The sequence below is a fragment of the Parastagonospora nodorum genome (assembly GCF_000146915.1).
Source record: "Parastagonospora nodorum SN15 chromosome Unknown scaffold_3, whole genome shotgun sequence".
NCBI lineage: Eukaryota > Fungi > Ascomycota > Dothideomycetes > Pleosporales > Phaeosphaeriaceae > Parastagonospora > Parastagonospora nodorum.
Genome location: NW_001884551.1, coordinates 279,905 through 306,121, shown reverse-complemented (window position 1 = coordinate 306,121; position 26,217 = coordinate 279,905). Strand labels below are relative to the sequence as shown.

At 50.9% G+C, this 26,217-nt stretch overlaps 11 protein-coding genes and 2 non-coding genes across 13 annotated transcripts; 5 read left to right on the top strand and 8 right to left on the bottom strand.

Annotated features, from left to right (window-relative positions):
* Positions 1 to 200: 200 nt before the first annotated feature.
* SNOG_01980 (hypothetical protein) lies at positions 201 to 904 on the top strand (the record flags this gene model as incomplete). Its single annotated transcript, XM_001792549.1, has 4 exons — positions 201 to 252; positions 330 to 382; positions 436 to 732; positions 782 to 904. 4 exons carry the CDS (start codon positions 201 to 203, stop codon positions 902 to 904), a joined length of 525 nt encoding a protein of 174 aa, XP_001792601.1.
* A 1,393-nt stretch (positions 905 to 2,297) lies between these two features.
* Positions 2,298 to 6,990, top strand: SNOG_01979 (hypothetical protein; the record flags this gene model as incomplete). The annotated part of the gene is made up of 6 exons (XM_001792548.1): positions 2,298 to 4,948; positions 5,135 to 5,204; positions 5,288 to 5,362; positions 5,577 to 5,693; positions 5,751 to 5,933; positions 6,163 to 6,990. 6 exons carry the CDS (start codon positions 2,298 to 2,300, stop codon positions 6,988 to 6,990), a joined length of 3,924 nt encoding a protein of 1,307 aa, XP_001792600.1.
* Positions 6,991 to 7,642: 652 nt separating this feature from the next.
* SNOG_16641 lies at positions 7,643 to 7,730 on the bottom strand. Its single transcript is given in 2 exon segments — positions 7,643 to 7,677; positions 7,694 to 7,730. It is a non-coding gene; the product is annotated as a tRNA-Asp (tRNA).
* Positions 7,731 to 7,830: 100 nt separating this feature from the next.
* On the bottom strand, positions 7,831 to 8,134 carry SNOG_01977 (hypothetical protein; the record flags this gene model as incomplete). The annotated part of the gene is made up of 2 exons (XM_001792547.1): positions 7,831 to 7,932; positions 8,081 to 8,134. The coding sequence occupies 2 exons, from the start codon at positions 8,132 to 8,134 to the stop codon at positions 7,831 to 7,833; spliced, it is 156 nt and encodes a 51-aa protein (XP_001792599.1).
* Positions 8,135 to 9,584: 1,450 nt separating this feature from the next.
* SNOG_01976 (hypothetical protein) lies at positions 9,585 to 10,629 on the top strand (the record flags this gene model as incomplete). The annotated part of the gene is made up of 3 exons (XM_001792546.1): positions 9,585 to 9,706; positions 9,765 to 9,932; positions 9,981 to 10,629. 3 exons carry the CDS (start codon positions 9,585 to 9,587, stop codon positions 10,627 to 10,629), a joined length of 939 nt encoding a protein of 312 aa, XP_001792598.1.
* Positions 10,630 to 12,840: 2,211 nt separating this feature from the next.
* Positions 12,841 to 15,123, top strand: SNOG_01975 (hypothetical protein; the record flags this gene model as incomplete). Its single annotated transcript, XM_001792545.1, has 1 exon — positions 12,841 to 15,123. The coding sequence occupies one exon, from the start codon at positions 12,841 to 12,843 to the stop codon at positions 15,121 to 15,123; it is 2,283 nt and encodes a 760-aa protein (XP_001792597.1).
* Positions 15,124 to 15,297: 174 nt separating this feature from the next.
* Positions 15,298 to 16,051, bottom strand: SNOG_01974 (hypothetical protein; the record flags this gene model as incomplete). Its single annotated transcript, XM_001792544.1, has 4 exons — positions 15,298 to 15,324; positions 15,421 to 15,642; positions 15,707 to 15,805; positions 15,881 to 16,051. 4 exons carry the CDS (start codon positions 16,049 to 16,051, stop codon positions 15,298 to 15,300), a joined length of 519 nt encoding a protein of 172 aa, XP_001792596.1.
* A 524-nt stretch (positions 16,052 to 16,575) lies between these two features.
* Positions 16,576 to 18,195, bottom strand: SNOG_01973 (hypothetical protein). The gene is made up of 2 exons (XM_001792543.1): positions 17,846 to 18,195; positions 16,576 to 17,797 (listed from the first exon to the last, which is right to left on the bottom strand). Exon 2 carries the CDS (start codon positions 17,785 to 17,787, stop codon positions 16,645 to 16,647), a length of 1,143 nt encoding a protein of 380 aa, XP_001792595.1. The 5' UTR covers positions 17,788 to 17,797; positions 17,846 to 18,195; the 3' UTR covers positions 16,576 to 16,644.
* Positions 18,196 to 19,222: 1,027 nt separating this feature from the next.
* SNOG_01972 (hypothetical protein) lies at positions 19,223 to 20,323 on the bottom strand (the record flags this gene model as incomplete). The annotated part of the gene is made up of 1 exon (XM_001792542.1): positions 19,223 to 20,323. One exon carries the CDS (start codon positions 20,321 to 20,323, stop codon positions 19,223 to 19,225), a length of 1,101 nt encoding a protein of 366 aa, XP_001792594.1.
* Positions 20,324 to 20,823: 500 nt separating this feature from the next.
* On the bottom strand, positions 20,824 to 22,520 carry SNOG_01971 (hypothetical protein; the record flags this gene model as incomplete). Its single annotated transcript, XM_001792541.1, has 4 exons — positions 20,824 to 21,706; positions 21,759 to 22,018; positions 22,073 to 22,226; positions 22,306 to 22,520. 4 exons carry the CDS (start codon positions 22,518 to 22,520, stop codon positions 20,824 to 20,826), a joined length of 1,512 nt encoding a protein of 503 aa, XP_001792593.1.
* A 280-nt stretch (positions 22,521 to 22,800) lies between these two features.
* SNOG_01970 (hypothetical protein) lies at positions 22,801 to 23,701 on the bottom strand (the record flags this gene model as incomplete). The annotated part of the gene is made up of 3 exons (XM_001792540.1): positions 22,801 to 22,978; positions 23,411 to 23,442; positions 23,678 to 23,701. 3 exons carry the CDS (start codon positions 23,699 to 23,701, stop codon positions 22,801 to 22,803), a joined length of 234 nt encoding a protein of 77 aa, XP_001792592.1.
* SNOG_16640 lies at positions 23,546 to 23,631 on the bottom strand. Its single transcript is given in 2 exon segments — positions 23,546 to 23,581; positions 23,596 to 23,631. It is a non-coding gene; the product is annotated as a tRNA-Arg (tRNA).
* A 1,104-nt stretch (positions 23,702 to 24,805) lies between the features above and the next one.
* On the top strand, positions 24,806 to 25,861 carry SNOG_01969 (hypothetical protein; the record flags this gene model as incomplete). Its single annotated transcript, XM_001792539.1, has 1 exon — positions 24,806 to 25,861. The coding sequence occupies one exon, from the start codon at positions 24,806 to 24,808 to the stop codon at positions 25,859 to 25,861; it is 1,056 nt and encodes a 351-aa protein (XP_001792591.1).
* Positions 25,862 to 26,217: the final 356 nt, after the last annotated feature.

Genomic DNA, 26,217 nt, shown 5'->3' with positions numbered 1-26,217 from the left:
AAGCTGCACCTCGGAAGTGAATGTCTGGCCTTGGCAATTGACGTCGGACGTGCCTGCCCAATTACGACGTGGCGGGCAAGACCCTTAGCGGCGGCCCGCATCACGAAGTCCCCCGAGGCGACAAGGCAAACCGACCCCACGACCACGGCAGCACTATTCCTCGCAACACCAACAATCTACTCCCCCAACAAGCCGCCAAGATGGGAAACCAGCCGTCGGCGATTCTGGACAACATAGCCTCGGGCTCGAATTGTGCGTGGAACCAGAGCTAGAGGAGCTGCTCGTGTGAGGGCCTGCGGGGCTGAGAATGGCATGCTAACACCATACAGTCGACCGTGAGGAGGTGGACAGGCTGAGGAAGCGATTTATGAAGCTTGATAAGGTGCGCCATGGCCTGCATCAGACCCTGGAACCTCCTGCTAACCCCATGTACAGGACAACTCCGGTACCATTGAGCGCGACGAGTTCCTAGCACTTCCCCAGATCTCCTCGAACCCGCTGGCAACACGCATGATCGCAATTTTCGACGAGGACGGTGGCGGTGACGTCGATTTCCAAGAGTTTGTCTCCGGTCTCTCGGCGTTCAGCAGCAAGGGAAACAAAGAGGAGAAGCTGCGGTTCGCGTTCCGCGTGTACGACATTGACCGCGACGGCTACATTAGCAACGGCGAGCTCTTCATCGTGCTCAAGATGATGGTTGGCAGCAACTTGAAGGACCAACAACTGCAGCAGGTGCGTTGATACAGGGCGTGGCGGACAATGAATATGCTAACGACAGTAGATTGTCGACAAGACCATCATGGAGGCTGACCAAGATCGCGACGGTAAGATCAGCTTCGAGGAATTCATGAAGATGGTTGAGCACACGGATGTTTCTATGAGCATGACCCTAGACCAATTCTAAGCCACGATTCCTGTACGATCGAAAAGAGCCTTTGTCTTGGCGAGGAGTTTGTGGTGTTTTGGTGGTCTTCTTGGGACGGCTTGACAGGATTCGGTATCCATCAATACACGATTTGGACATGCTTGACTGGCGCCTAGGTTCTCCGAGGTCATGATGCATGTTTGGAGACGATTATGCAGCATGTGCTGTTGATAATTGTGACCTCGATTAAATCCTCCAGGGTCGTTCAGTTTACCCATACACACAAATGCGTCTCGTCTCCGTGGTGAGATATCGAGCTCATCCTGCGTTCCACTTGCACCTTCCAAGGTTCTCGGCCACTAAGAAGTCCTGGCCTAGCGTGCCGCGGGGAACAGCCGCAGGCCTCTCCACTTGTTCGTATCCTCCATCCCTTGCGCATGTTACACCCGAGCACACTGTCGTTGCTCGTTACGTCCCTGGCTACTATCACTTCATGGGCTACAACCCTGAAACGAGATTGTACATGGACATTCACGAAAAAAAAAACGAGATGATACCCGGATCAAATTAATACGCGCAGAGTGGCAGGAAAGTCACAGACAAGGGACGGTTGGTTATCAATACGATCATAAATCGTTCGCAGAGCAGTGGGGGCTTGCTTTGGAGAATATAGATGCAAGTGCTATGCGTTGGTACCACGGCGCTTTAGACGTCAACACGTTTACAAGTGCGGCCAGGGCTACGGTAGACCATGCGAACAGACTCAGGAAGAATATCGATTACAAAGAGTACTCTGGGGCTGGATCACTCTGGGTTGCAGGGAGAAAACATAAGTCGGGCTGCTTACGACTGGCTTGAAAAAAGAAGGGCTAGGGAGTGGGGTGGCCCTTTGGCAGAAACAACGGAAGCATGGTATATTAAAGTGGCAAATCTAGCAAGTGTCTAAGAGTTGCTCCGCCGCGAAGAAAGTGGAGGCCGCATTACTTTGCCCCTCAACAGACTCAACTTAGCAATAAAAGGATGATGGACAGTCAATTACTCGGTCGAATGTACGTGAACATGCTACCCAGCGTTGAACACGTGGGCATGCGTGGGAACCAGCACATGAGGTGTTCACACTGCTAGATAACGCTTGTCAGGACAAGTACTGCTACAGATCACGTCATGTAGGACAGTATCTAACATATGCTTCGACGTGAACCAGATCGAATGGGAGCCCTGCTCAAGAATGTAATTAGCGCGTTGAGGCGAAACACTTTAGTGGTGTCGATTACAAGCAGAAATGTGTCACGTGCCATCGTGCTAGCGTGTTTTTCGCGCCTTCCAGCACGCGTCGTGGGCACTTTCCATCTGGACATCACCAGCCTTAGCTCGTTTTACAAACCAACACTCACGCTCTCAGATGCCAGGGAAGGAAAACTGAAGCCCCCTGATGAAGCCATTCCGGGCTCCCACATTTGTGCGGCCAGATTCGACAAATGGCGAACCACCCCTAAAGAAGCGCAGAGTTTCCTCCGACCAACACTCGTCGAGCAGTGCAGCGATAAGCCGAAAGCCCCTCGTCGCAGTCAAGAATCCTGCACCGAGCCAGTCACCACCGAACGACAGCAATGGCAGCTACTACACCGTGTTGTGGCGAAAGTACACGACCAAGAAGAACAAGACATGGGATGGCGATGGCGTACTTGCTGTAGTGGGCGGAATTGCTTCGCTCACAGACAGCGATACGGGAAAAGAAATGGGAAGAGGTGCCTGCAGCCGACCGCTGCTACCTGGCTCTGCGCTGTCTATAGGAGGCAAGGAGATCGAGATCGATGGAGTCATGGAGAAGGCTGACTATTTGTCCGGTCGCGTGTTCCTGGGAACCGCTGCGGCAGCGCCGACGGAGCAACTGAAACGCGTCGAACCGGCATACAAAGCTCCGCCTGCCATTAAGGCGAAGCCGAAGAAGGCGGGCGGCATGTTTGGCAACGCCATCGCAGCGTTTGAGGACAAGGAGGTTGTGCCAGAGTACAAGCCTTCGGCTTCACGCAAGCAACAATTCAAGACGCCATTACTATCGAATACGGTGCTACCCCAGCGAAATTCGTCGATCCCACAGCCACGCCACGACCCGAATCTACCCAATGCGCTCGTCATGAAGCGACCCGAGTCCGCTCCTAAGGGAAAACAAATTGTGGACGTCGTAGTCGATCCTGTGCTGAGCAAGCATCTGAGAGACCATCAGCGCGAGGGCGTAAAGTTCTTGTACGAATGTGTCATGGGCATGCGGTGCGAGGGCGAGGGCGCTATCATGGCTGATGAGATGGGCCTGGGCAAGACGTTACAGACCATCACGTTACTGTGGACGCTGATGAAGCAAAATCCAATCCACGAAAGCCAGCCAATTGTCAAAAAAGCACTGGTCGTCTGTCCTGCCGGCTTGGTCGACAATTGGAAGCGCGAGTTCCGCAAATGGCTGGGTAATGAGAGAATCGGCGTTTTCGTGGCCAATGGCAAGGACAAGAAGATCACGAACTTTACCATGGGCAAGGCTTACAATGTCATGATCATCGGTTATGAGATGCTTCGTACTGTGCAAGAAGAGCTGAAGAAAGGCAGTGGTGTTGATATTGTCATTGCCGACGAGGGCCACAGGCTAAAGACTGCAAACAACAAAGCGATGTTGGCAATTCAGTCGCTCAACACCGAACGCCGAATCATCCTATCTGGTACGCCTTTGCAAAACGATCTGGGCGAGTTCTACACTGCCATCGACTTTGTTAACCCTGGACTGCTCGGACAGCGGTCCGCTTTCAAACGCACTTTCGAAGCACCCATCCTGCGAAGCCGTCAACCCGAAGCAAGCGAATCAGAGCTTGAGAAAGGTGAAGCACGCTGGAAAGAGCTAGTGTCACTAACAAGTCGCTTCATGATTCGACGCACCGCTGAGGTCCTCAGTAAGTACCTGCCGTCCAAAACAGAACACATTGTCTTCTGCAAGCCCACCAAAGCTCAAGCTGAGGCGTACCGCGCCATTCTATCCTCGCCTTTCTTCTCAGTTGCTGTAGGCGGCAACATGGATATGGCACTTCAGCTTATCATGGTACTGAAGAAGGTCTGCAACAGTCCGTCTTTGATCAAGACCACAAAAGATGGCGAGGCCACTCCTTCCGAGATGCTACAGGCTTTGCTCCCTCTCGTGCCACCCCATGTCCTTAATTCGCACGCTTCCAGCACCAAGCTCCGCCTCCTCGACAGCCTTGTACATCGCATTCACACGACTACCGAAGAGAAAATTGTCATAGTCTCAAACTACACGACCACTCTTGACATGATTGAACGCATGCTTGTATCGTTGTCGTACACCTACCTGCGGCTAGACGGCAGCACACCTTCCAATAAGCGTCAAGCTCTCGTGGAGAAGTTCAACAAAACACCAAAAGCAGCTTCCTTTGCCTTTTTGCTGTCTGCCAAGTCAGGTGGTGTCGGGCTCAACCTCATTGGCGCGAGTCGCATCGTGCTCTTCGATATTGACTGGAATCCTGCCACTGACCTTCAAGCCATGGCACGTATCCATCGTGATGGTCAGAAGCTGCCTGTCAAGATCTACCGCTTCCTTGTCAAAGGTGGCATAGACGAGAAGATCTACCAGCGCCAAGTCATGAAGATGGGCCTGGCAAATGCTGTGGTTGATAACAAAGCTTCCGCATCTTCCTTCTCGAAAGACGAGTTGCGCGACCTATTTCGCCTGGATGAGAGAGAGGGCTGTCAAACACATGACTTGCTAGGATGCACTTGCGAGTGCCATGGCGCGGCGGAAGTCGAACTCGAGCCTGAGCCAGTAGACGAAGAAGAGGAGGAGGACGAAGATGAGGACGACTTCACGACCTTACGACCAGCGAGCCAAGTCGACATGGACGCTCAAGAATCCAAACTCAAAGCCAAACGCGCGGCCAAGCTGCCAAAGCTCCGGATGCTGATGGAATATCGGCATCTCGATACCAGCATTTTGAAGCAGAGCGGTGGGAACAAGCTCGATGAAGATGAGCTGGCGCTTGCTGTCGACGACGATGTGTTCCTTGAGGTGCTCAAGCAGCCTGAGTGTAACGTCGGTTTTCTACTGACGAAGTCATCATCGTAAGAAACAGACAGGGCACAGATGTTAGTAACGTGAGAGCATTTGAACATGAGCATAGCGAAGGCGTTTTTGATACCACAAACAAGCATATTTAAAAAGCATACCCTAGACATGTAGAAGTAAATCTCCTTTCGCTTCGCATCCTCCAGACAACGTAACGCAGCCACGCAATGTCGTGCTCTCAAGACTCACTACCATCCAGACGTTGCGCGACTAGAGGTGTGTTTTTGCCCTGGCTTTTGAAAGTTTTAGGCCTAGCGTGCGATTGCCCGACGGCACATCGCCCAAACGTGCATGAACAGCTCCCCACTGAGGGGTCGTGCGCCGAGGCGATTGACGTCAGTGCGCAGCGCCGCGATGAACGCAGGGCCAAAGGCGTCTGTCCCTCGTTTGTTATGCGACAATTGTTTGCCGTCTGTTGCCGCTGCCGGTTCTAGGTCCCACTAGCTACCTAGGTAGAGCTGCGGAAACAAGTCCCAACACGGGAATTGTGGAACCGCGGCTTCCCAAGGTTGTGTTGAGAATTTGTATAAGATCTTTAAAGGGACCCGGTGTTTTTCCACTAGGTTCGAGTTTGCGACTTGAACATAAGTCTCGTACAATTCAATCCATTTTACACATCACATCCCTCCAATAACCGTAATCATGTCGCAAAAACCAATATTCGTAGCCACACACCCGCGAGCATGCTCGACGGCTTTCGAGCGGGTATGCCACACCCTCTCTCGCTCCACACGCTAATCCAGCTAACGACAATAATCTCAGGTCTTCATGACCAGACACGAGACGCTCCAATGTGTGCACGAGCCTTTCGGAGATGCATACTACTTCGGACCGGAGAGGCTGGCGGAACGGTATGAGGATGATGCGAAGGCGAGGGAGGAGAGCGGGTATAAGGACAGCACGTACAGGACAATTTTTGATCGGATTGCGAAGGAGAATTCTGAGGTATGTGGATTTTTTTTAAAAAAAAGAGATGGTTGAGGATGAAGGGTACACCATTTTCGAGGTCGCACTGCATTTTCGGTGGTGTCGGTTGATTGTGGCTTCATTGCGTGGAAGCGGCAGATTGAGATTGGTGGTGGGATTTTGATGAATACTTGCAAGATGGCGATTTATTACGTCTACCTCAGTCGACTTTTGAAACGATTGATGAATATGAGCTCACAATCTACAGGGCAAGCGCGCCTTCATCAAAGATATGGCACAATACTGGATACCACCCAACGGCAAGCCGGCAACCGTTGCGCCATCGCTTGCCAACTACCGCCGCGGCGTTGGGACAGACACAACCAAACTTTCGCCAGTCCAGTCTCGCGCCCATACAGACGCTCCGTTGTACCCATACAACACTCAAGGCGAGCCAGGCAACCCTACCGTCATCCCCGCAGATCTCCTCAAAACCTACCACTTCACATTCCTCATCCGCCATCCCAAGTACAGCATTCCCAGCTACTACCGCTGCACGATCCCTCCGCTGGACAAAATGACAGGCTTCTACAACTTCCGCCCCGACGAGGCTGGCTACGAAGAACTCCGCCGCCTATTCGACTACCTCCGCAGCGAAGGCCAGATCGGACCCAAATTCGCCGGCCGATCAGAAGAAGCCAACGGCACCTCAAACGGCACCAACGGTAGCAGCTCCGGCGTTGAAATCTGCGTCATCGATGCCGACGATCTCCTAGACAACCCATCCGACATGATCGAGGCGTTCTGCAAATCCACCGGCATCGAGTGGGACCCCAAGATGCTTATCTGGGACACCGAGAAGGACCAAGAGATTGCGAAGGAGGCGTTTGAGAAGTGGAAGGGGTTCCATGAGGATGCGCTGGATAGCACTGAGTTGAGGCAGAGGACGCACAAGAAAGCGCCCAAGAGCGACGACGAATTGTTTGCGGAGTGGAAGGAGAAGTATGGCGAGGAGGGGGCCAAGGTCATTCGTGATACTGTGGCGGCGAATGTGGAGCATTATGAGTATCTGAAGCAGTTTGCTATTAAGCTGTAGACTTGGATACAGTCTTTCAATGCCATATTTCAGGTTTTTTGGGGCTTGAATTGTCGGGACATTTGACTTTAGATGTGCTGAGCTGAAGGTCATCATATATCGACCGAATAAACAGTTTCCGGAGCTGAGCGTTTGACTGACACTTCAAGACATGTTTAGGCAGGAGATTTGCTAACTTCACAGGTAAGAGTATGTCAGTACCGGGCGTGAGAAAAGCAAAGCCGAATCTATATGTAGAGTTAATGCGTGGGCGAGGCATACATAGTCACTGCACACCCCAGGGGCAAAACCAATGTCATCAATCTCGTGCAAACTAGCATCACGTCTCCTGGACTAGCCTTTGTGGAAACGTGCATTTAGCAACGGTTGTCATCCAGTATGCTTGTTTTATTGTAACTTGTTCTGTTCGGTAGTGCAAAAAGTGCACTTCATCTCCACTCACCACTTGATCCAAAAGACCTACCACCCACCAAATACAAGACAGCTTGCAAATCCTCATGCCGATAGCCTTGAGCGATATTTCCAGCTATATTTCATTAACCAGGCATTTTATCAGCCCAAAAATTGACGCTGGATGCCTCACACGCGGTAGGCACCAGCTCAAGCCATGTCCCGAGTTGAGAGATAAACGGCAAAAAGGAAATTGAAAGGTCTCTCAGACGGGGAATCGAACCCCGGCCTCCTGCGAATTGTCTCTGCTCGATGACAAGCAGAAATACTGACCACTATACGATCTGAGACGGTGCTCATGAGAGCAGATCTTGTGATTTCGTGGAGAATTTAGAAATTAGACAATTTATGAATACAATGTCAGCAGAGGAAAAGCAAGGCCTTCGATGTTTACATCATTTCTGCAAGTCTGCTGTGTTGTGGCGTTGTGGTGTGGGTCTTAGGTTCTGGCTCGGGTAAAATTGTGCATTGGTGCGGGACAACGAACCAAACCTGTTTTGGAACAAGATTTTGAGATCATATGCATACAAAACGTCTCGATACATCTCGTCGGTGCTTTTGTACTATGACAACAGGAAACTTAGCTTTTACAGTTTATTTCCCGGGTGCTGAAGCAGGGCTACACTGCATGCGCTGTTACCGTAAAATTTGATTCTAGCGGGTAGTCCAGTTCGCTTCTGAGCAGCGGATACATGTTGGCGATAGGCTGCGCAAAGGCAGGGACAGACAAAGCGGGCTCGAGGGTATGAGGAAAGAGTATGCCCATGCAGAAGGCCTAAACCAAGAACATAAAAAAACAAGGACCTTGTAGCAGGTAATGTGTTCAGGGTAACAGCTGCAGACCTGTGTCTTAAGATTCTATCTACTTCGTGTCTGAATTGGATGCGCCCGTCTGTAAGCACTGGTCACACTGCCACAGCATACAACAAAGCAATGTCAGTCAAGCCCGAGGATGTTCCAGAGTCTAGAACGACACGTGGGAGGCATACTGCCGATCAACGCTGTGCCGCTTGCCTACGGCCTGAGGATGAGGCGGTGCATTGCACGGATCCATGGCAAGGCACTCGTAGGTAACACAACACGAAACGAAGCTTGCAACTGCTGCAAGTATTGACAATCGCACGAATACACTCTTGAGTGAAGGGGAACGTGTGTCACTGCGAAAATTGGCCCATATCTCGTACTTCACCCTTGCGCGGCGTTCGCGACAAAGGCCGAACGCCAAACACGAACCTTCGTGTATGCCTCTCACACTACGTCATGTTGTACGGTACCGAGCCACAGTCAAGTAGCATTCAAGGGGACTTTGGGGGCGACCACTCTCGGGCAAGGCGGATCTGCGAAGAAGCGGTGGATCCCCGGTGAGATTGTGTAAAATGTGGGATGTGGCATGGTCAGCGGCAACATAGACTTTGGTGAAAGCATGGACAAGGGTGGTTAGGAGCTGACGGGCGTAGAAGACCTGGGGGTGCCTTTCGGAACGCGATGGGTCGACAATGAAGAAATGAGAGGGTTTGAACAGGCAGAGATTTTGGCAGAAACGTGAAACAACTGCTATGGAGCAAAAGGCATAACGCGCCTTTCCAAGTTCGTGCTGAAAGCCGATGCTGTATCGAAGATTGGCGTACAGGGTAACATCTGAGCAGGACCTCGTGGCTGAGTCGGATCCTCCGCCTCAGCACTTACGAACGAGGACATTGGCGCCCGGCTCTCTCGACGGGTCAGCTAAGACCGCTCGTTCGCTTTCTTACCTGACCGTCTCTTCCGCATTCAGTTCAAGTCTACTTGTAGAAATTACAAACACTCGCTTCTCTGTCATTGTTAAGATTGCCTGGAACTGAAGCCTTCTGCCTTGTCGTACCTTGGCGCTAATATACGCAATCCACGTACCGAACCGATCTGCAGCGCGTCAGGCTGATTCCCACCTGCCAGGAATAGAGAGCCTCATCAGTTACTCCATAGATAGAGCCAGTCAATAGCTTCGAATCTGTTGGCCAAAGTCGCTCGTTTCATCCACACTCCTTTGTGCTGCATGAGTGTATCTACATTACCTGCTGGCACCGCGAGATTCGACGTGGTAGACGCCAGGCACCGGCACCTGAATCGCGAAGCCTCCCCGCAGCACAGGCGCGAACGACAGCTCAATGCGCAACAATAACAACAAGAGCTACATGAACATTGGCGATGAGCGCAACGAACGAAGAGGACGGGCGCCCTGGTATTGGCGTCTCGTAGCACTCGCTTCGTCATGGATGATTCTGGCAGGGTGAGTTGCGCTATGGTCAGTGAAGACCTTGGAATGGACGAAGCTAACGCGCGTGCAGCTATCTCATACTGCCAGGACTCTATGCCAAAGATCCAACACTACTCAAGTTCAGACAGGCGATACTATCCGTATTTGTTGTTGCCTTTCTGACCGCAGGATATTCATTCACTGCGCTACTCTGTTTCGCGTGTCGCAATGAGCTCTTCCAAGCAGAAAGCGTCTTCCTGTATGCGCGCATATCTTGATAACATGGCATATACTAATGCGCCACCAGTCCTGCACTCGCATCCTCCGCCTTCGGCCTCATATCGATAGCCTACAACTTCCTGTCCTCACATTCGTACATGTGGGGGATCTCCGCCATCAGCGGCACCGTGCTCAGTGCCACAGCCACCCTGACTTACGGCGCCCTGCTACTCTGGACACACCACCGCATTGTCAAGATTGCAGAGAACGGAGGATCGCGGCAACTATGGTCGAATGAGTCGTATTACACAAACTACGTGCACAACATGTACCCGACCGCGACTCGATCGCCCGCCGCGACCCCGGAAGCACCCATCGCGGAGTACGATCCTGTAAATCAGCAGATGGCTTTGCTGCTTATGAAATCGGACCCCCGTCCAAGCCCTGATGCGCACAGCACAACCTTCCGGATAGACATGCCAGAAGACAGAGAGCAGATGGAGCGACAAGCGTATAGCCAGGAGCTCGTTGGTACGCTAGGACAAGTTTATGCCGGCCATAATCGCAATCGAGCGGAGAGTCGACCTGACAGCCTGAGCGAGCAGCAGGCCTGGGAACGATGGCAAGATCGCGGACGCGCGGCCGATAGGCCACCAAGCATTGGCCAGCGAAGTAATCATTCAAGAGGCCTCAGTCGAGAAGAGCGAAGGAGAGAGATTGAGCTTGGTCATCCTTGATCGATTCCTTCGAGCCTGTACTTCCCGAACGTCTCCGGCCACATCTTATCCAGTCTTATTCCAATGGACGAAACTTGCGGGTTCTCGGCCACCATGTTTACTCGAGCAGAGAGTCCGATGGTTTTCGAAGACGAATCCTACAGCACGGCTCCGTCACATCTGAGTCATCGAAGCATTCGAAGCTGTAGTGTAAAGCATCGCTAATAACGCAAACTGTTAGCGTTGGAGTTTTGGGGTCCGCTTATTCGGAGTCTTATAGTGGGTTGCATTGTGGGCGTATTGTGGGATGATTTCGATGTATATGAAACGAAGTGGACATGCTCTCAGCTTCGGCGCCGTTAGTCAAGTTCGACTGTTGTCGCTTGGCACATCTCGTCTGCAGATTTGGTAGCATACTGGAAAGCAATAATTGTCTCTCTGCCATATTACCATGTTTCCAACCCAGATTGTCTCTCCTCTCGATTAGAGGATGCTTGAATCATGGATTTTACGATCAAGCTTTATTGACCAACTTGCGACCAGATCCTGTCATTTCATGTGCATGCGTTCGCGTGGGTTTTCAGCCCCAACGACAGACCTATACTGCAACCACTGAACGCAATATTCAGGCAATGACTTGGCTCAACCCCCCGAATTGAGAACATGAAACAGATGCCCATATCGAAAGGTCTGCAAAACGACGCTCATCACATCACAGCTGGCCTCCCACAGAGATCCGCCCCCATTCTCAGGAGAGATTAACGATGTCGGGTCAGACAACAGCTGGAACCTCACCGCGCACGACGAATCGCAAAAATTCGTTCGGTTCCAGCGTGTACCGACTACTAGGTGTGCACCATCTGACTCAGCCGTATCACCACGGAGCCGACCCGTGAGCCTGGATACAGGAACGCACACGCAATTCAGCCTCAGGCCTAAGCGATTGCTACCTGTGGCTCATGCTTATGTGAGAATGCAGTGACCGCTTTCCCTAAGAGGAGAGTTACACTAGCTTGTGGCTGCGACATAGCACATTCGAAAGTCATGATGGTCGTACAATGGACTTGAAGAGCTCCTGGCTATTTTAAAGCGATTGCAGATGGATGTAGAGTAGGGACTTGTAGAAGGCTTCAAGATCCTGAGCACAGTCACTGGATGAGTAATTGCTTCTCATTACTAGAGATCCATGCACTCTAGGGTTGCGATCAGCATACAATTTCTTCCTGAGAATCTCAGAACAGGGTCGATGTAAAAGCAAATCACAGTCTGCCGGCAAGGACCATTTCAAGGCCATATCGCTCTTCTATTTACATGTTGTATGCGTAGCGTTCATATATGTCGAGCGCGGTCTATACAATTCAACGCAACCGTGCAAAGCCCAAAGGTGCAAGAGCTTGATCAAGCAGTTCAAACTAGGCATTTGGGAGGGCGCGAGATGAAGTGCCCATGATCTCTAAAACAAAAGAAAACTCGTTCTGAGTGTTTCATACAGCGTCTCTATAGGGCAATATGCTGAACGAGACTCACTGCTATTCCATCTAGTCGACTTACAGAATTAAGTGGAAATGTGACGGCGAACAAACCCAGTACCATCCCGTCCATTCCATATTTCCGAAAACCTATAGACAGAGCGCGCAGAGCAATACCCTCTCGTATTCCAGCTAGCAGAGCTTTGACCTTTTGGTTAACGGGATGAGTGAAACGACACAATGTCTCTCCGCGTTTGCTGTCAACAACAGAAAATGAATCACTGTCCTATATGCGGGCGCTTCTACCTATCTCGGATTGCGCATTGACACTCCGTTGCCATGGGTTGCACTTGCTCGGCTTCTTCTCCTCTCCCTATATAAGACCCCACGCCCTCTCCTCACCACACTCTCTACCCACAATTTAGATCTACCAGCTCTACCACAAACTGACAGCTTTCCAAAATCCAACCAACTACCAGCTACCAGCTCGAGCTCGTACAATCACACCACTCACACAATCCTACAGTGTCAAAGGTCGTTTCGACTCACCCCTAGTCGGCTCAGATCATCAACTCACCGACCTCTAGCTCCCTGCGACTACAACCCACCACAGGCAATTTCGAATCTTCCTATCACCAACTCAGCAACTCTCTCGAAGGTGAGCTTTTGTCAATCTTTCTCACTCAACCAGATTCTGACCGTCGATTAGACTTCAAGCAAACCGTCTCACATTACGACACCCAAATCACAAGAGCCTTACAAGATGTCCTCAGCTAAGGAACTTTACACTCTTGCTTCGGCAACTGTCATCAAGAAGGCCAAGGTCATCAACAACGACAAGAAGGCCACGACCACCACCAACGAAGTCTCTCAGGAGATCAACACCAAGGACACCGACATCAAGGACAAGGCAGATGTGTCTCCGCAGGCTTCTCAGAAGGCACGAGCGAAGAAGCTTCGAGCCCTGAACAGCAAGCTCAAGAGGGCAAAGGCCGCGGAGGTTGCTGAGAAGGCCAAGGCCGGTACGCTTACTCGCCGACCCATCGTTGACCAGGCGCCTCTCTCCACTACGGAGGAAGAGTCCTCCATTGACTCGAAGAATGCCTCGGACACTGAAGAGGCCCAGCTTTCTCCCGACAAGCCAGCTTCAGATACGGACACCGCTGCAAATATGACTCCGGCTTCTGAGGACGAATCTGTCTCTGATTCTCAAGACAGCAAGCCTAAGCTGTCACGTCTTCAGAAGCTGCAGAAGAAGAAGATGGCCGAAGGTGTCGTTAAGGCTGATGTGATTCGCAAGTCGAAGCCCAAGAAGCACATCCCGCTTCCTCCGAAGAAGGATCATTCGATGAAGGGCATGCTTGGCGTCGACATATTCGCGTCACGGCCTCGTTCATCTCAGAAGTCTCGTTCTTCCTCTCAGGGCTCCGCAGTCACTCCTCCCTCTCCAACTTCTTCGACCTACCAGATCATCACACCGACTAGTAGCACACATGTTCCTTTTTCAGACACACCTCCTTTGCCAGACACAACTCTCGCTTTCTTCGAGGAGGAAGAGTCCTCAGATGTTGCGATTTCCGTCTCTGATCACGACGAACACGATGGAGACATCGAGGAGATTGTTGCCAGCGCACCTATGATTGTCTCTACCAAGGAGACTCCCATCGGAGCCGACTCAAAGAGCGCCACTGCTTCTTTGCCTGTCGTTGAGCCTACTGAAGATGATGTTTCCGAGACCAAAGACATTGTGGAAGACACTCACGCAACCCTTGGTGGCGAGCCGGTCAACGAGACTGTTGCTGATCAAGATCAAAGCATCTTGAGCAAGCTTGTCGTCGCTCCTATCGAGACATTCATCGATTCGATCACAAACACCGTCAACGACCTAGCTGCACCTACCTCTGAGACGAAACTCAACGACGGCGCCCCTGCGCCTTGTGATGTAGTTCTTGAGACTACGACTAGCATGGAGACTCCCGTGAGCGCTGAAATCGCTACGCCTGAGGACGTCTCTAACTTCTCTGAGGATAGCACCGAAGCTGACGTCAAGTCGACCGAGGCCAATTCCTTGGCAAGCTTCCTCGCGCTACCAAATGGTACGGGCGAGGACATGTCTGCTCGCCAGCTGCGGGAGAAGCTGGTCGCTCTACATGTCGCGCCCTTGATTGAGCCGCAGCAAGAGAGGAACAAGCGGTCGCGTAAGGAGAAGAAGGTTTCGAAGCCGAACAACACTGCTGCAGTCCCACAGGTTGATTTCACCGACCAGCCTATTGCTCCGGCAGACCCTGTTGTCGAGAAGCATATCCTCAAGCAGCCGCATTATTCTCCCCTTGCCGTCGACGATGGATTCGTGGATGATGCTTTCGTGGCCGGCTTGCTGGCTCGTCCGAACGGCTGCGCTGGGGACACCACTATTCGCCACCTGCACGAAGACATGGTGGCCATGCTTGCCGCTTCTCCAATGAAGCCTTCGCAACAGTTGATGAAGAAGGAGAAGCAGGTCGCTGCCACTACATCTTTGGCTAACAAATCTCTCTACAAGAAGGCTCTTACCCCATACGAGGAGTTTATATCCACTCCTAAGTGGAGCATGCCCTTTCGTCGGTCTTCCAAGTCCTCTTCGATATCACCAACATCTTCGGAGGTGTCGGAGCGCGAGCTGTATAAGGCAAAACACACCTTCATTGGCACCATCTCTTTGACGGAGTTTCTTTCGGAGTTGAATATCCTCCTGGAGGACTACATGTCTTCCAAGGACGATGTTTGCCGCGCTTTTGCTGCATGTGCCGCAAAGGAGGCGGAGGTCTATGGATTTCACAGTGATACATTCATCGACCATGACTTCGACTCTGTGTTAGTGCAGTGCCGGACTAAACTTGGCTCCAAGACCCTTCACGCATTCCTGCGTGGCATCTACTTCGATGACGAGGGTATCACTCCTGTCTCCTGCGTTATAAACGGCTTCTACTCGGCTGCCGCCAGTGATATCGGTCCTTCGGCTAAGGTTATGCGTGCTTTGGAGTCGGCGTCTGACTATTCCAGTTAGATGGCCCTATGTACATAGGGCTGACCACTCTTCTCTCTTTTCTTTCTCATCATTACTGCGCACTTCCGCACAATCGCGGCGGTTTTGGAAGCTAGTATCGATTATGAATGATAACATTGTTCTACAACATATGAACTCGATGATCTTTGATAATGCCATACCCGTAGTCCATAACTACTGGTAGTGACTACCAAATACCCTCTCAACTAATCAAGTATTCATCAGAACAATTGCAGACTAAAATCTCACAAGTCAGATAAAATCCAATGATACATTATTGTAAGGCTATGAACTTACAACGACGAGAATGAATTCCGCAGCGATAGTCAATACCAGTACATTGAAGTATTGGTACAGACAATAAGCAAGAAAAATGTAGCCAAGGATGATCAGTGTCGCAGCGACTGTCTGCTCACGAGCGTTTGTTTGCGGCTCATACACCATAACTTGAGCAGGCAATGTCTCTTCCGTGCGAGAAGCTTGTGATGCCATCCATATTGTATTGATAATTGCCATGATCTAGTAGGTTCATCAGTGGAAATAACGTCGAAGATTGTGTATCAAGTGAATTTCCAACACATACCACAAACAGAACGAGCCAGGCAAAGATCGTGACAGCTCCTTTTTGACCTTCGCCGAAAATCACATATGCGACGCCCGCTAGGACTCCATAGCTCATAGTCTTGCACGTCAATATGACACGTTTATGCCGGACCCTTACGGCTTTATATTCTCGATCACGGAAGGCAAGACGTACTGGTGCTTGTACGGGTAGCATCGGTGGTGTAGACGCTGCAGGTGAAGTGGGTGGTGTGTCTTCAAAAGCCAACCCCGACAGTGTATATTCTAGACCAGGTAGCTGAGGAGTAGATGCTCTTGATACTGGTGCGCTCTCTGGGTAAGACACGGGATCGTAGGCCAAGTTCATCTTGATGAGCACGTGGGCATATGTGAATGGCAACAGTATGGTGTTCTCGAATTTGAAAGCATTTAAAATGAATACATTAATTCCCAAAAGCCCCAAAAAGTCGCTACCAGTTTAGTCACAATATCAGAACCACGATTAGCTTATAGCGATGTAGTGGGACCCCGTCGCGGTACACTAGGAACACTACCCAGTGTCTCGCTACTTCAACTTCTCGGCGCACACTCGAGAAGTTATGCAAGGCAAATTTGAGGGGCTTTGCGATCATGAATGACAATGCTTCAGAGGTAGTATCTACCAAGCCTTTACGGGGTTGCGGGCTGAGCATTCTGCCTAAGGCACTTTTGGAAGTTAACGCCATACTAATTAGCTATGGAATCAATCCAGGCTTGCACATAAAATAGTAGCTGTTCTTTGATAATAGCTAGAGCCTGATCCGAGTGCACACAAATTAGGATATGGACGGGCTAAGACCTGGTTTAGAAATTGTATGGCAGCACGGAAACGAACATTTGCTAGGCCTGGTGGTTTGAACATGTTTGATTCGTAAATCGCGTTACGCGCTGGCGCTTCGCATGTATTTGTAAACTCGAACTTTAAACTTTCTCTCCCGCCCTCTGGTGCTGAGTCTCGACATGATGCTCCTCCATATGGACTGCGACTGCCTTTTCGCCACCGTTGTCCAACACCTCGGACATACCGCCCTGGCCCCTTGTAAGTTCCGCACCCTTGCGACCAATGAGGTACCAGGGCAGGTTGAACATCTCGTCCATAGATTCCAGACTCTTGCCAGAGGTCTCGGGCATGAAGAAATAGACCCATCCAAGACCAATTGCAGTCACACAGCTGAAGAACAGCATCGTGCCACCGGTGGTCATTGAGATGAACATTAGCGGCACCGCCTTGGAGTTTCCGTATTGGTTGACGAAGTGGAAAGTCATTGCAATTGAACCACCGAGAGCACGGAGTCTGAGCGGGTAGATCTCGGAGTTGATGAGGTACTGAACACTGTTCCAGCCAAGGGCCCAACCGAATCCGGAGAAGTAGATCATGACAATGGCGCCCATAGCAGCGTGCTTCTGGCTAGCTGTTTGCGGGACCGACTTATCGGAAATCTTGTTGTCGATGAGTAGGAAGATGGCCATGTAAAGCATAGCAACCAGTTGCAGGGTGATACCGGTGGCGAGGGAGCGTTTGCGGCCGATCAGATCGATCAAGAAGAAGGCACAGATCATAGCACTGATGAACTTGACAACGCCAAAGATGGCAGTAGCAAAAAGCTTCTCGTTCTGACCAGTCGTGCCCATCATGGCGAAATATTGAGGTGCATAGATTGTGATTGAGTTCGCTCCCGACCACTGTCCAAGGATCTGTGAGAGCAGACTGAGCTGGATGCGGTACAGGTTGGCCTTGCTGGTGAACATCTCGCGGATTGGTCCAAGCCAAGTGGTGCCCATGGTGGCTTCACGCTCGCGGTTGAGCTGGTCGTTGATGTCGATAATCTCAGATTGGATGTAAGGATGGTCACCAGGAAGCTGACGCAGAATCGAGAGATTCGTGAGCGCCTCCTCATGGCGGCCGACCTTGATGAGCCAACGTGGGCTCTCCTTTGCGAAGAAAGAAAGGATAAAAATGACTCCAGCGAACATCAAATGCAAGCTGTTGGGAACCAGCCATTGTGCATCAGTCTTGCCGGAAATGTGGATTGAAGAACCCCAGGAAGCGAAGTAGGCAAGCATAATACCACTGGTACACGGTCAGTTTGTGCGAGATGGTGCAAGACAAAGTTACTCACAGGTAGACGGATCCGGCGAAAGCACAAACACAGAGACCGCGAATAGCTCTTGGAGCTGTCTCTGCGAGGTATGTGGGTGCAACAACCGTTGTTTGTCCGATGCCAACACCTGCAATAAATCGGCCGGCGTAGATCATGCCAATGTTTCCAGTGGCAGAAGATGCGAGGAAAATTGCAATTCCTATAACCCATAGAAGACACAGCTGACGTGTAGCCCAAAGACGGCCAATCTTGTCTGTGAGGAAGAAAGCAATACCGGCTCCAAGAATTGAACCCATCTGGACCATGGAAGTGATGTTTGAAAGTAGTTCAGCTATTTCATGCTTCGATTTGTTGTGGTCTTCTAGGCCAAACTTGATTTTGAAAGGCTCAAGTTCAGCTGTAGTACCGATGAGGCCTTCATCGATTCCACGAGCTGCACCCATAAGACCAAAGACGAATACGCCAAACCAGAGACGCCAGTTAAGGGACTCTTTGGGCGTATCCTTGAGATTCGCTTTCCATGGGTTGTGCATGTTGGGCAGATTTTGGAGGAAGGAATCTAAGATGAAAGAGGTTGCCAACTGCGGTGCTGACAGGAGTAGCAAGGCAGGCGTAGCAATCACAACAACAAGGAGCGAACAGACTTTATACAACGGTGCGACTCTGGAGACCCCAGCCGCGGGGTATGGCATGCGGAGATACTGAGTGCGGAAAGATCACCTAACGCATCGGACTCTTGCCCCCGGTACGAGCGACGACCCATCTGCGCTCACTGCTAGCAAGCAACCATTGACTCGTGCGTCTTTACGACACTTGGTTATTTAGCTCTGTTGATTGGAGAGGAAAATGGCCTGTTCCGCTTTTCACCGGTTTTCCCGTCTCTGGGAGTGTTGCCGCTGATCAAAAGCCGACGAGCACGAGAATTTTGCGCCACGGTTGGACTGCACCACCATCAGAAGCAGTAGTGTTGCATGCCAAGATCATCGCGTGGAGCTTTGCGAGCTTGGGATGCGGCAAAGATGCCTGCTTGGTGCGCAAAGCTTCCTCTTGGGTGGGTAAAGCTTCCTTGTCGCTGCATATTGTGGAGCTTAGCATCGGTGGTGTCAACCACTCAAAACCGGGCCTCTGTCAGCTGTTAGTCCTTGGTGACACCCCGCATCGAACCCCATGGCACGCTGCGTCTCCACCGAAGCTTTCAGGAATGAGCCCAGACTGCTAAATGTCGGGATCCGCCAGTGCAGTCCATTGGTGGAGGCGTCGCGAGAATGACGGGAGCAGGGTGGGTGGGTTCAACAACGCTCGTACATCACCTCGTTACGAGGCGCGAGGCCCAACCGGTGGTAGATTATGGCTCCGAAGAGACTCCGCTGAATTGGATTAAGCTTACCATTATTAGCTTATAATCTTGACTTGTGAGGCCCAGTCGGCGGCAAGGATTTGATATGCGCGGCTCCAACGCGTTCAGCCTCCTTGTTCAACGCTTGAATCTCGGCATCCACGAGCGGTATCCCGTCTCTTAGGCGCTTTTCCTTATTCAAGTCCTCAATCTCTCCAGGAAAATATATGCGGTCGACACCGGCCATTTTCTCTGAGCCAACAACGCGTCCATAGAGGTAGTCCATTCTTTCCCTGAACTCTTCAATGCTCATGAAGAGATCCGGTTTGATTGCCACAAGAAAGTGGCCGACGTCTGCTGGTCTGGACGGGTCGTAAGGGTTGGTAACATGCCCCGCGAAAGCGCTTCCGGATAGCACTCCAGAAAACACATCCATCATAATCGCAATAGCGGAGCCTTTGGGTCCGCCCATTGGAAGCATGACACCTTCAAGCGCCAAGGCTGGATCGCTGGTCCGCCTACCCTCCTTGTCGAGTGCCCAGTCCTCAGGAATCTTCTCTCCTCTCCGCAAAGCTTTGTATATCTTGCCACGTGCAGCGACCGACGGTGCCATGTCCATGATGAACGGTCGGCCTTTCTTCCCAGCCGGGGCCCCACAAGCAATTGGAGACACGCCCATTAGCTTTGACTTCCCTCCCCAAGCTGGCAGCGCAGGAGATGAATTGGTAAATACCAAGCTCATCATGTTTGCATCAAGTGCTTGTTGGACAACCCAAGCCGACATGCCGAAGTGGTTCGAGTGCTTGACAGAGACCATGCCAATGCCAATGGTCTGGGCCATGTCGATAGCTGCAGCCATGCCCTTGCTTGCTGCAAGGAACCCGAAGCCGTTGTGACCATCAACTTGAGCCACCGCTGGAGTAATCTGGCGCAGGGTCGGAGACACGCCAGCATCAAGAACACCTTCTCTAATACGTGCCATATATGAAGGTATCCTGTTCATACCGTGCGTGTCCACGCCCCGGAGATCAGCTTCGACGAGACATTTGGCAACAATAACAGCGTTATCTCTTGGAACGCCATTTCCGATAAGGATGTGCTCCACGGCGTCTCGTGCATCCGAAGCGCTGACATGGTGCATTCCTTGGTGCTCAGTGGACATCTTGGCAGCGGCGGAAGTGGTTCGATTTTCCAGCAAGGGTAAATGCGAGAGGAGCGGGTACAGTCCAGATAACACGATGAGGATCTGATTCAACCGTAGGCGAAGGCTCTGATTTAAATGAGTCAATGAAGTAGTCGTGTAGAAGTGAGCGCGGTGAGAATGCCGATGTCAACCTCGCATGCCTAGCCTGAAAACGTAAGCGCAGCAGGTCGATGCGCAAGACGCAGGTGCGACAGACCGCTCTCAACGTAGGCCATTCTTGTTCTCGCACTAAGATGGCAATACTTGGTGTATGTGATTCCTGTACACTAGTCTTTTTTATGCAACTCGTTTGCGCCCAAGTGTTGCTGGAGCGCCAAACTTCCCTGACCTGAGTTCGAACATCTAAAGTTCACAAATATCAGAGGAACACTTCGACTCACTCGTGAACAAAAGGTCTTCTGCTTATAGCTGATCAAACCCAGGTTCTACGTCTAGACTGAATGTATGCGCAGTGTCGTTCAGTTATCATAACCTGCCTGACTCATGAATGGGCTCTTCGCTCTAATCCTACTGCCAAATTTTTGGAGTACCAGAGGGATGAAGCTCAATGCCAAGGCAACAAACCCTAGTAAGCTACTTGCCCACTGAAACCCGAGTGTTCGATACATGCTTTGAGTGGCCAATGGTAAGAACGCGGCCATGAAGTTCTCAAGGAAAGCGATGCCAGCTATTGCGCTAGCTGCGTATTTAGCATACGCGTCCACAACGTATGTCGTGAGTGCAGCAGTACTACAGAACATTCCGAAGCCCACGAAAGACAGTGCAATGCTGGGGACTATCCACGGTATGCTCGAGTATGATGTCCATGCAAAGAAGAAGAGGCCGCCCATGAGGCCAAAGAAGGATGCAGGTATACTAAGGTAAAGACGAGCTTCTGGTACTGGTTTTCCAGGCGTCTCAATATTATGCTTTGCCGAGCGAAAGTATAGTCGATCCTGGAGGAGCGATGCCATGAGTCCGATCAGCTCTCCAATAACTATTGCGGATTGTACGATACCCGTTTCAAAGAAACTCCACTCGTACAACTCAGAATAGACCTGCATGATGGATTGCGTGAACATGAATGCGATCCCAATGCAGAATGCTGACCAGAGACCAAAGGAGAGTACCACGCCCTCGGTGCAAAGCATTCGAGTCGGCCGGATGAGTGTCTCCCCGAGTATGTCTTGGATAGTTTTGTGCGAATTGTCAGAGTTGGTTGCAGTATGTTTGACATGTGCAGTCTCCTGATTTGTCGCGAGGTCGTAATGCGCGATGATAACTTCGGGCCTGACTTCGGGTAACAGGAAGAATACGACTGGCAAGAGCGCGGTATAGAAGATGATTTGAGCGATAAATATCCTGATAGTGGGTTAGTTCAGGAGGTTGCATGAGCTTGCTAGGCAGAATTTACCATCGCCAGGTAGTGTAATTTACAGTAACACTGCCAAACACTGGCCCCATGCTTAAGCCAGCCAGCAGTGACCAGATGTAAAGTGAAGTACTAAAGCTCTTCGCTCGCCCCGCTCTCCAAATGTCGCTCACAATTCCAGATGTGATGTTTGAGAGAACCCCAGAGCAGGCACCAGTAATGATGCGTGTAATGATAAGTGTAGCAAAGTTTGATGCTGCAGCCTGTGGGACAATGAATATGATCAAGGCAGCGTGAATCACCTGGCGCATGTTCAGCACAAACGCAAGGCAGTCTTAATGCGTGTTATACCATACCATGTAGCTCTTCCTCACACCAAAGTTCTCCATGAGCGGCAGGCCGACCATTGGAGCTGCTGCCCCTCCCAGATTCCACGACAGTACTGGCCAGTATGAGTGTGGGAAATTCTCATCGCTGACGCGAAAGCTTTCGTTGATCTGCTCAGCCGCACTTGTCAACATCGTCCCGTTGATTTGAATGACGAATGTCATGAAGCTTGCTAGTATCGTCACTCTCCATTTCTTCGAACTTTGCCAATTGAATGGATTTCCGGGCATTTCTCGGGTTGTTCCACTCTGTAGGATTGTCCTTGAGCGCATCTCCGGCGGATGAGTTCACGAATACCAGAGAGTGGTTCGCCACTACTGTCGTCTCCGAAAAGGCTAAAGTTGGCGTTGTGCAGCCAGAGCTCTGCTTTTTGTTCCTCAGTTCGAATCCGTTTGATGAACCCCAATTCGTCGACATGGTATCTATTGCTAAGACCTGAATACCGCGCAGTGACAAGACGAGGTTTGTGTCTTTGCTTTGAACGTGGCGGTAAATACTACTGATGAACGGGCGCAGCCCTGATTGGAAGCCTCGCTTTGATCACGAAAAGACTTGGAAGGACAAAGCCTGGAACAGGGTTTCTATCCAAAGTCAAAGGCCGTTCAGATGATCGATGGTATCCGGGACACATGCCTAGACACCCTAGGACAGGATGCCCAGGCGGATTGTGTGGCTGTCTGTGAGACTTACCATTCGATCAAGTGCTACTGCCAGGGCGGCCGTACATAGCGATGGATAGAGGCACCTGAAACACTTGACTCTTTGTAACAGTTGTCTTTGTCTGTGCGGCGTCGTCCGGCTGGTATACTGGTATTGAGGGTGTCGTCGAAAGTAAGGGAACGCCAGCATCTATAATCTCCCATTTTCGGGATAACCTGGACGCACATGCTACAGGTGTGAAAAGTGACATCATCAGGGAAGACGTGCTCAGAAAAGACTTTGACTAAAGGATCGCTCGGTGATGGTGTTGGATAACGTAAGAGAAAAGAGGGAGCGAGGCGGACGCTAGTCTCACTGCGGGTGCTCCTGCTCTTTGTCATTTTCAATGGTCAATTAGGGGTCCCGTGTATGGCAAAGCATGGAAATTTAAAACAGGAAATTGTGATGCGAAGATCATTACAATTAAAGCGAATGAAGTTGTTCCTTTGAGTTGATGTTGTCCATTGCCAGTACCCAACAAAGGCGCATCGATGACTGGATCGAAACACGCAAGAACGACTCTCAAATACCGTTGAGAAGGCCTCGTAATCTAAACAATGCTGCGCTTCGCTGTCGGATTGAACAAGAACAAAAAACGAGTGCCTCACAACAATTGAAGATCAGGCCGTCCAATAAGCGACTAATCGGGAACTAGCGCATGACGAATGATGAGAATGTCAAAAAAACCCGCAAAAAGAACCAGCAACTTCGCAGTGCAAACGAACAACGAAAAGTCAAAAAAACGAAGCCCATGGGGATCGAACCCACAACCTTTGGTGTTTATGTTTTCAAACCGAAAACCAACGCGCTACCATTGCGCCAAGGCTCCTATCGTCTGATTGATGAAAGAAAGAAAAAGTAGCTGCATTATATACCGTTTGCCAAAATTTGCACGACATGGTTCCAAACTTTGTGGAAGTCGCTCAAGTCGACGCTGCTCCAATCTTGGTGAGAAAAGTGGGGTAGTGGGGTGTTTTTCAAGAACTACATGAGGAATTTTCCTTCGGCCAGACACCGGCGAAAGCACTTTGCATCACGAGATTATCGAGAATGTTGAGTTCACGTTGTGATGGTGTTCGTCGATGCGGTACGCACTTTCCGTGGAACACACATGACGAAGATCTACCACGTCTACTTTGCGCCACGCCCAAGCCCAATTCAACACATCTTGCAATACCTTTGAGTACGCATGTACGCAAGAGCCTCTACAGCCGTCACCGCTGACTTTATCTCGCATGCGAACGGCTATCTTCTCGGACGTAATATGTACCGACTCTCTTTATATCTGGCCGATCCAATACGCGGGGACCATGCGCGACATGAACGTGAATTCTTGCGTCATTCATGCTCCCCTCAATTGTACATCCACTTCGAAAGAGATCAAGCCGTGGCGCCATTTGATGCAACAGCACGCGATAATGCACCCGAGCACAATGAATCTTCGGACTCACCTGTGTGAGGAGTCAGGTTCGGATGCATCGCATCTATATACCTGACATGGCCTCGCAGCGGAGTTCACACACACTCATTCTCTATATCGATACGCATCTTACACTAGCATGCTGTGGAACCTTGATATAGAGACTTCCGATATCGTACGCAGTCCCACTCGATGTAATACCGTCGAATCGGGAGCCAAGGATCATTTTCCACAGTCATGCTATGTCTTATCTGCAGCAAGTCAGCGCGCATGCTCCCAAGCGACTAACCCTAAGAAAGGGTGATCGGCAACAGCTATGCTCTGGTATGTAAGGTGGGCTTCCAGCTTGCAGCATGATAAATTGATCGTGAGTTCCAGAGGTTAACCTCAAGTGTCTTCCGTTGACATCCAGATACGATATCTCTCTGCAGAAAAAATGTTCACTCTCATTCGAACGACGCTCATCGGGCTTTTGTTCTCCTCTTATGTTACTGCATCACCTATCTCGGTGGAGTCTAGGTCGACCATACAAAGAGTCAAACCAGCAACAGAAAAAATCACCCCAAAAGTCTTCATAATCAGCATGTTCGCAAGCGAAGAAAAGACGTGGTTCAACATCCCCGAATTCAACATCCTTGCCCAAAATATCACCATCCCCGGCCTAGCACCCCAATTTCCCGCCATACACTGCACCGCAGATGGATCAATCTGCCAAATTGTTACCGGCATGGCTGAGATAAACGCCGCTGTCACAGTAACCTCGCTCGTCCTCTCTCCCCAATTCGACCTGACATCAACGTACTTCCTCCTCGCAGGAATCGGTGGCATAAACCCCGAAGTCGCAACCATCTCCTCCGTCACATTCGCACGGTATGCCGTCCAAGTAGCCCTGCAATACGAATTCGACCCCCGCGAACTCCCCGCAAACTTCTCAGCTGGATACGTGCCACAAGGAAGTAAGACACCCGACGAATACCCCAGGAGCATCTACGGCACCGAAGTATTCGAAGTCAATGACGCCCTCCGCAAACACGCCGTGTCCTTCGCCAAAACCGCCATCCTAAACGACAGCGCCGAAGCAATCGCCTACCGCGCTAAATACGCTACTCCCAGCGGCATATACGCAGCCGGCACGCAGCCCCCCAGCGTCGTCGAATGTGACGTAGCCACGAGCGACAATTACTTCACAGGCAGATTGCTCGGCGAAGCATTTAGCAATTACACGCACCTCGTGACGAACGGGACGGGCGTGTATTGCAACACTGCACAGGAAGACAACGCCACGCTCGAAGCCTTGATCCGCGCCCACGCCGCCAAACTCGTAGATTTCTCACGCATCATCATCATGCGGACGGCGAGTGACATGGACCGGCCGTACCCAGGACAGGCCGCGACGTCCAACCTGTTTTGGGAGAATCAGGGCGCGTTTCCGCCGGCGGTGAGGAATATTTATCTAGCTGGTGTCAAGGTCGTGGAGGGAATTCTGGGAGAGTGGGAAGAGACATTCAAGAGCGGGGTTGAAGCTACGAATTATGTAGGGGATATTCTGGGGAGTATTGGTGGGACGCCGGATTTTGGACCGGGGCCGGTGGTAGGGAAGGCTGGGGCGAGGAAGAGGAGTGCGAGGGGATGGCGCTGAAAATGAATGTATGCTGTTGAACTTGCTACAAAGGATTACCTGGCTACTTGAAGACTGAGGCGCGCTCGTCAGCAAGCAGTCCGTAACTTGCTCGTGTGCTGTACCCAGCTTCCTCCTCTGCCATATAACCGCCAAAGACTTTCTGTCTTCCACTTTACCGCTTATATGTACACCCTTGATACCTTCCCATCAACCTCAGAGCAGGAAAACAGGCGCGGTAGATGCCAACATTCATCACAGTTTCTCACAGGCAAGACGTGTTGGCTAAAATTATTATAAATGACAAAAGAGTACATTTTTGTCTGAGGATGATTGGTCAGTCCGCTCCGCTAACTGTCGACTTTCTTCCTCCGCCC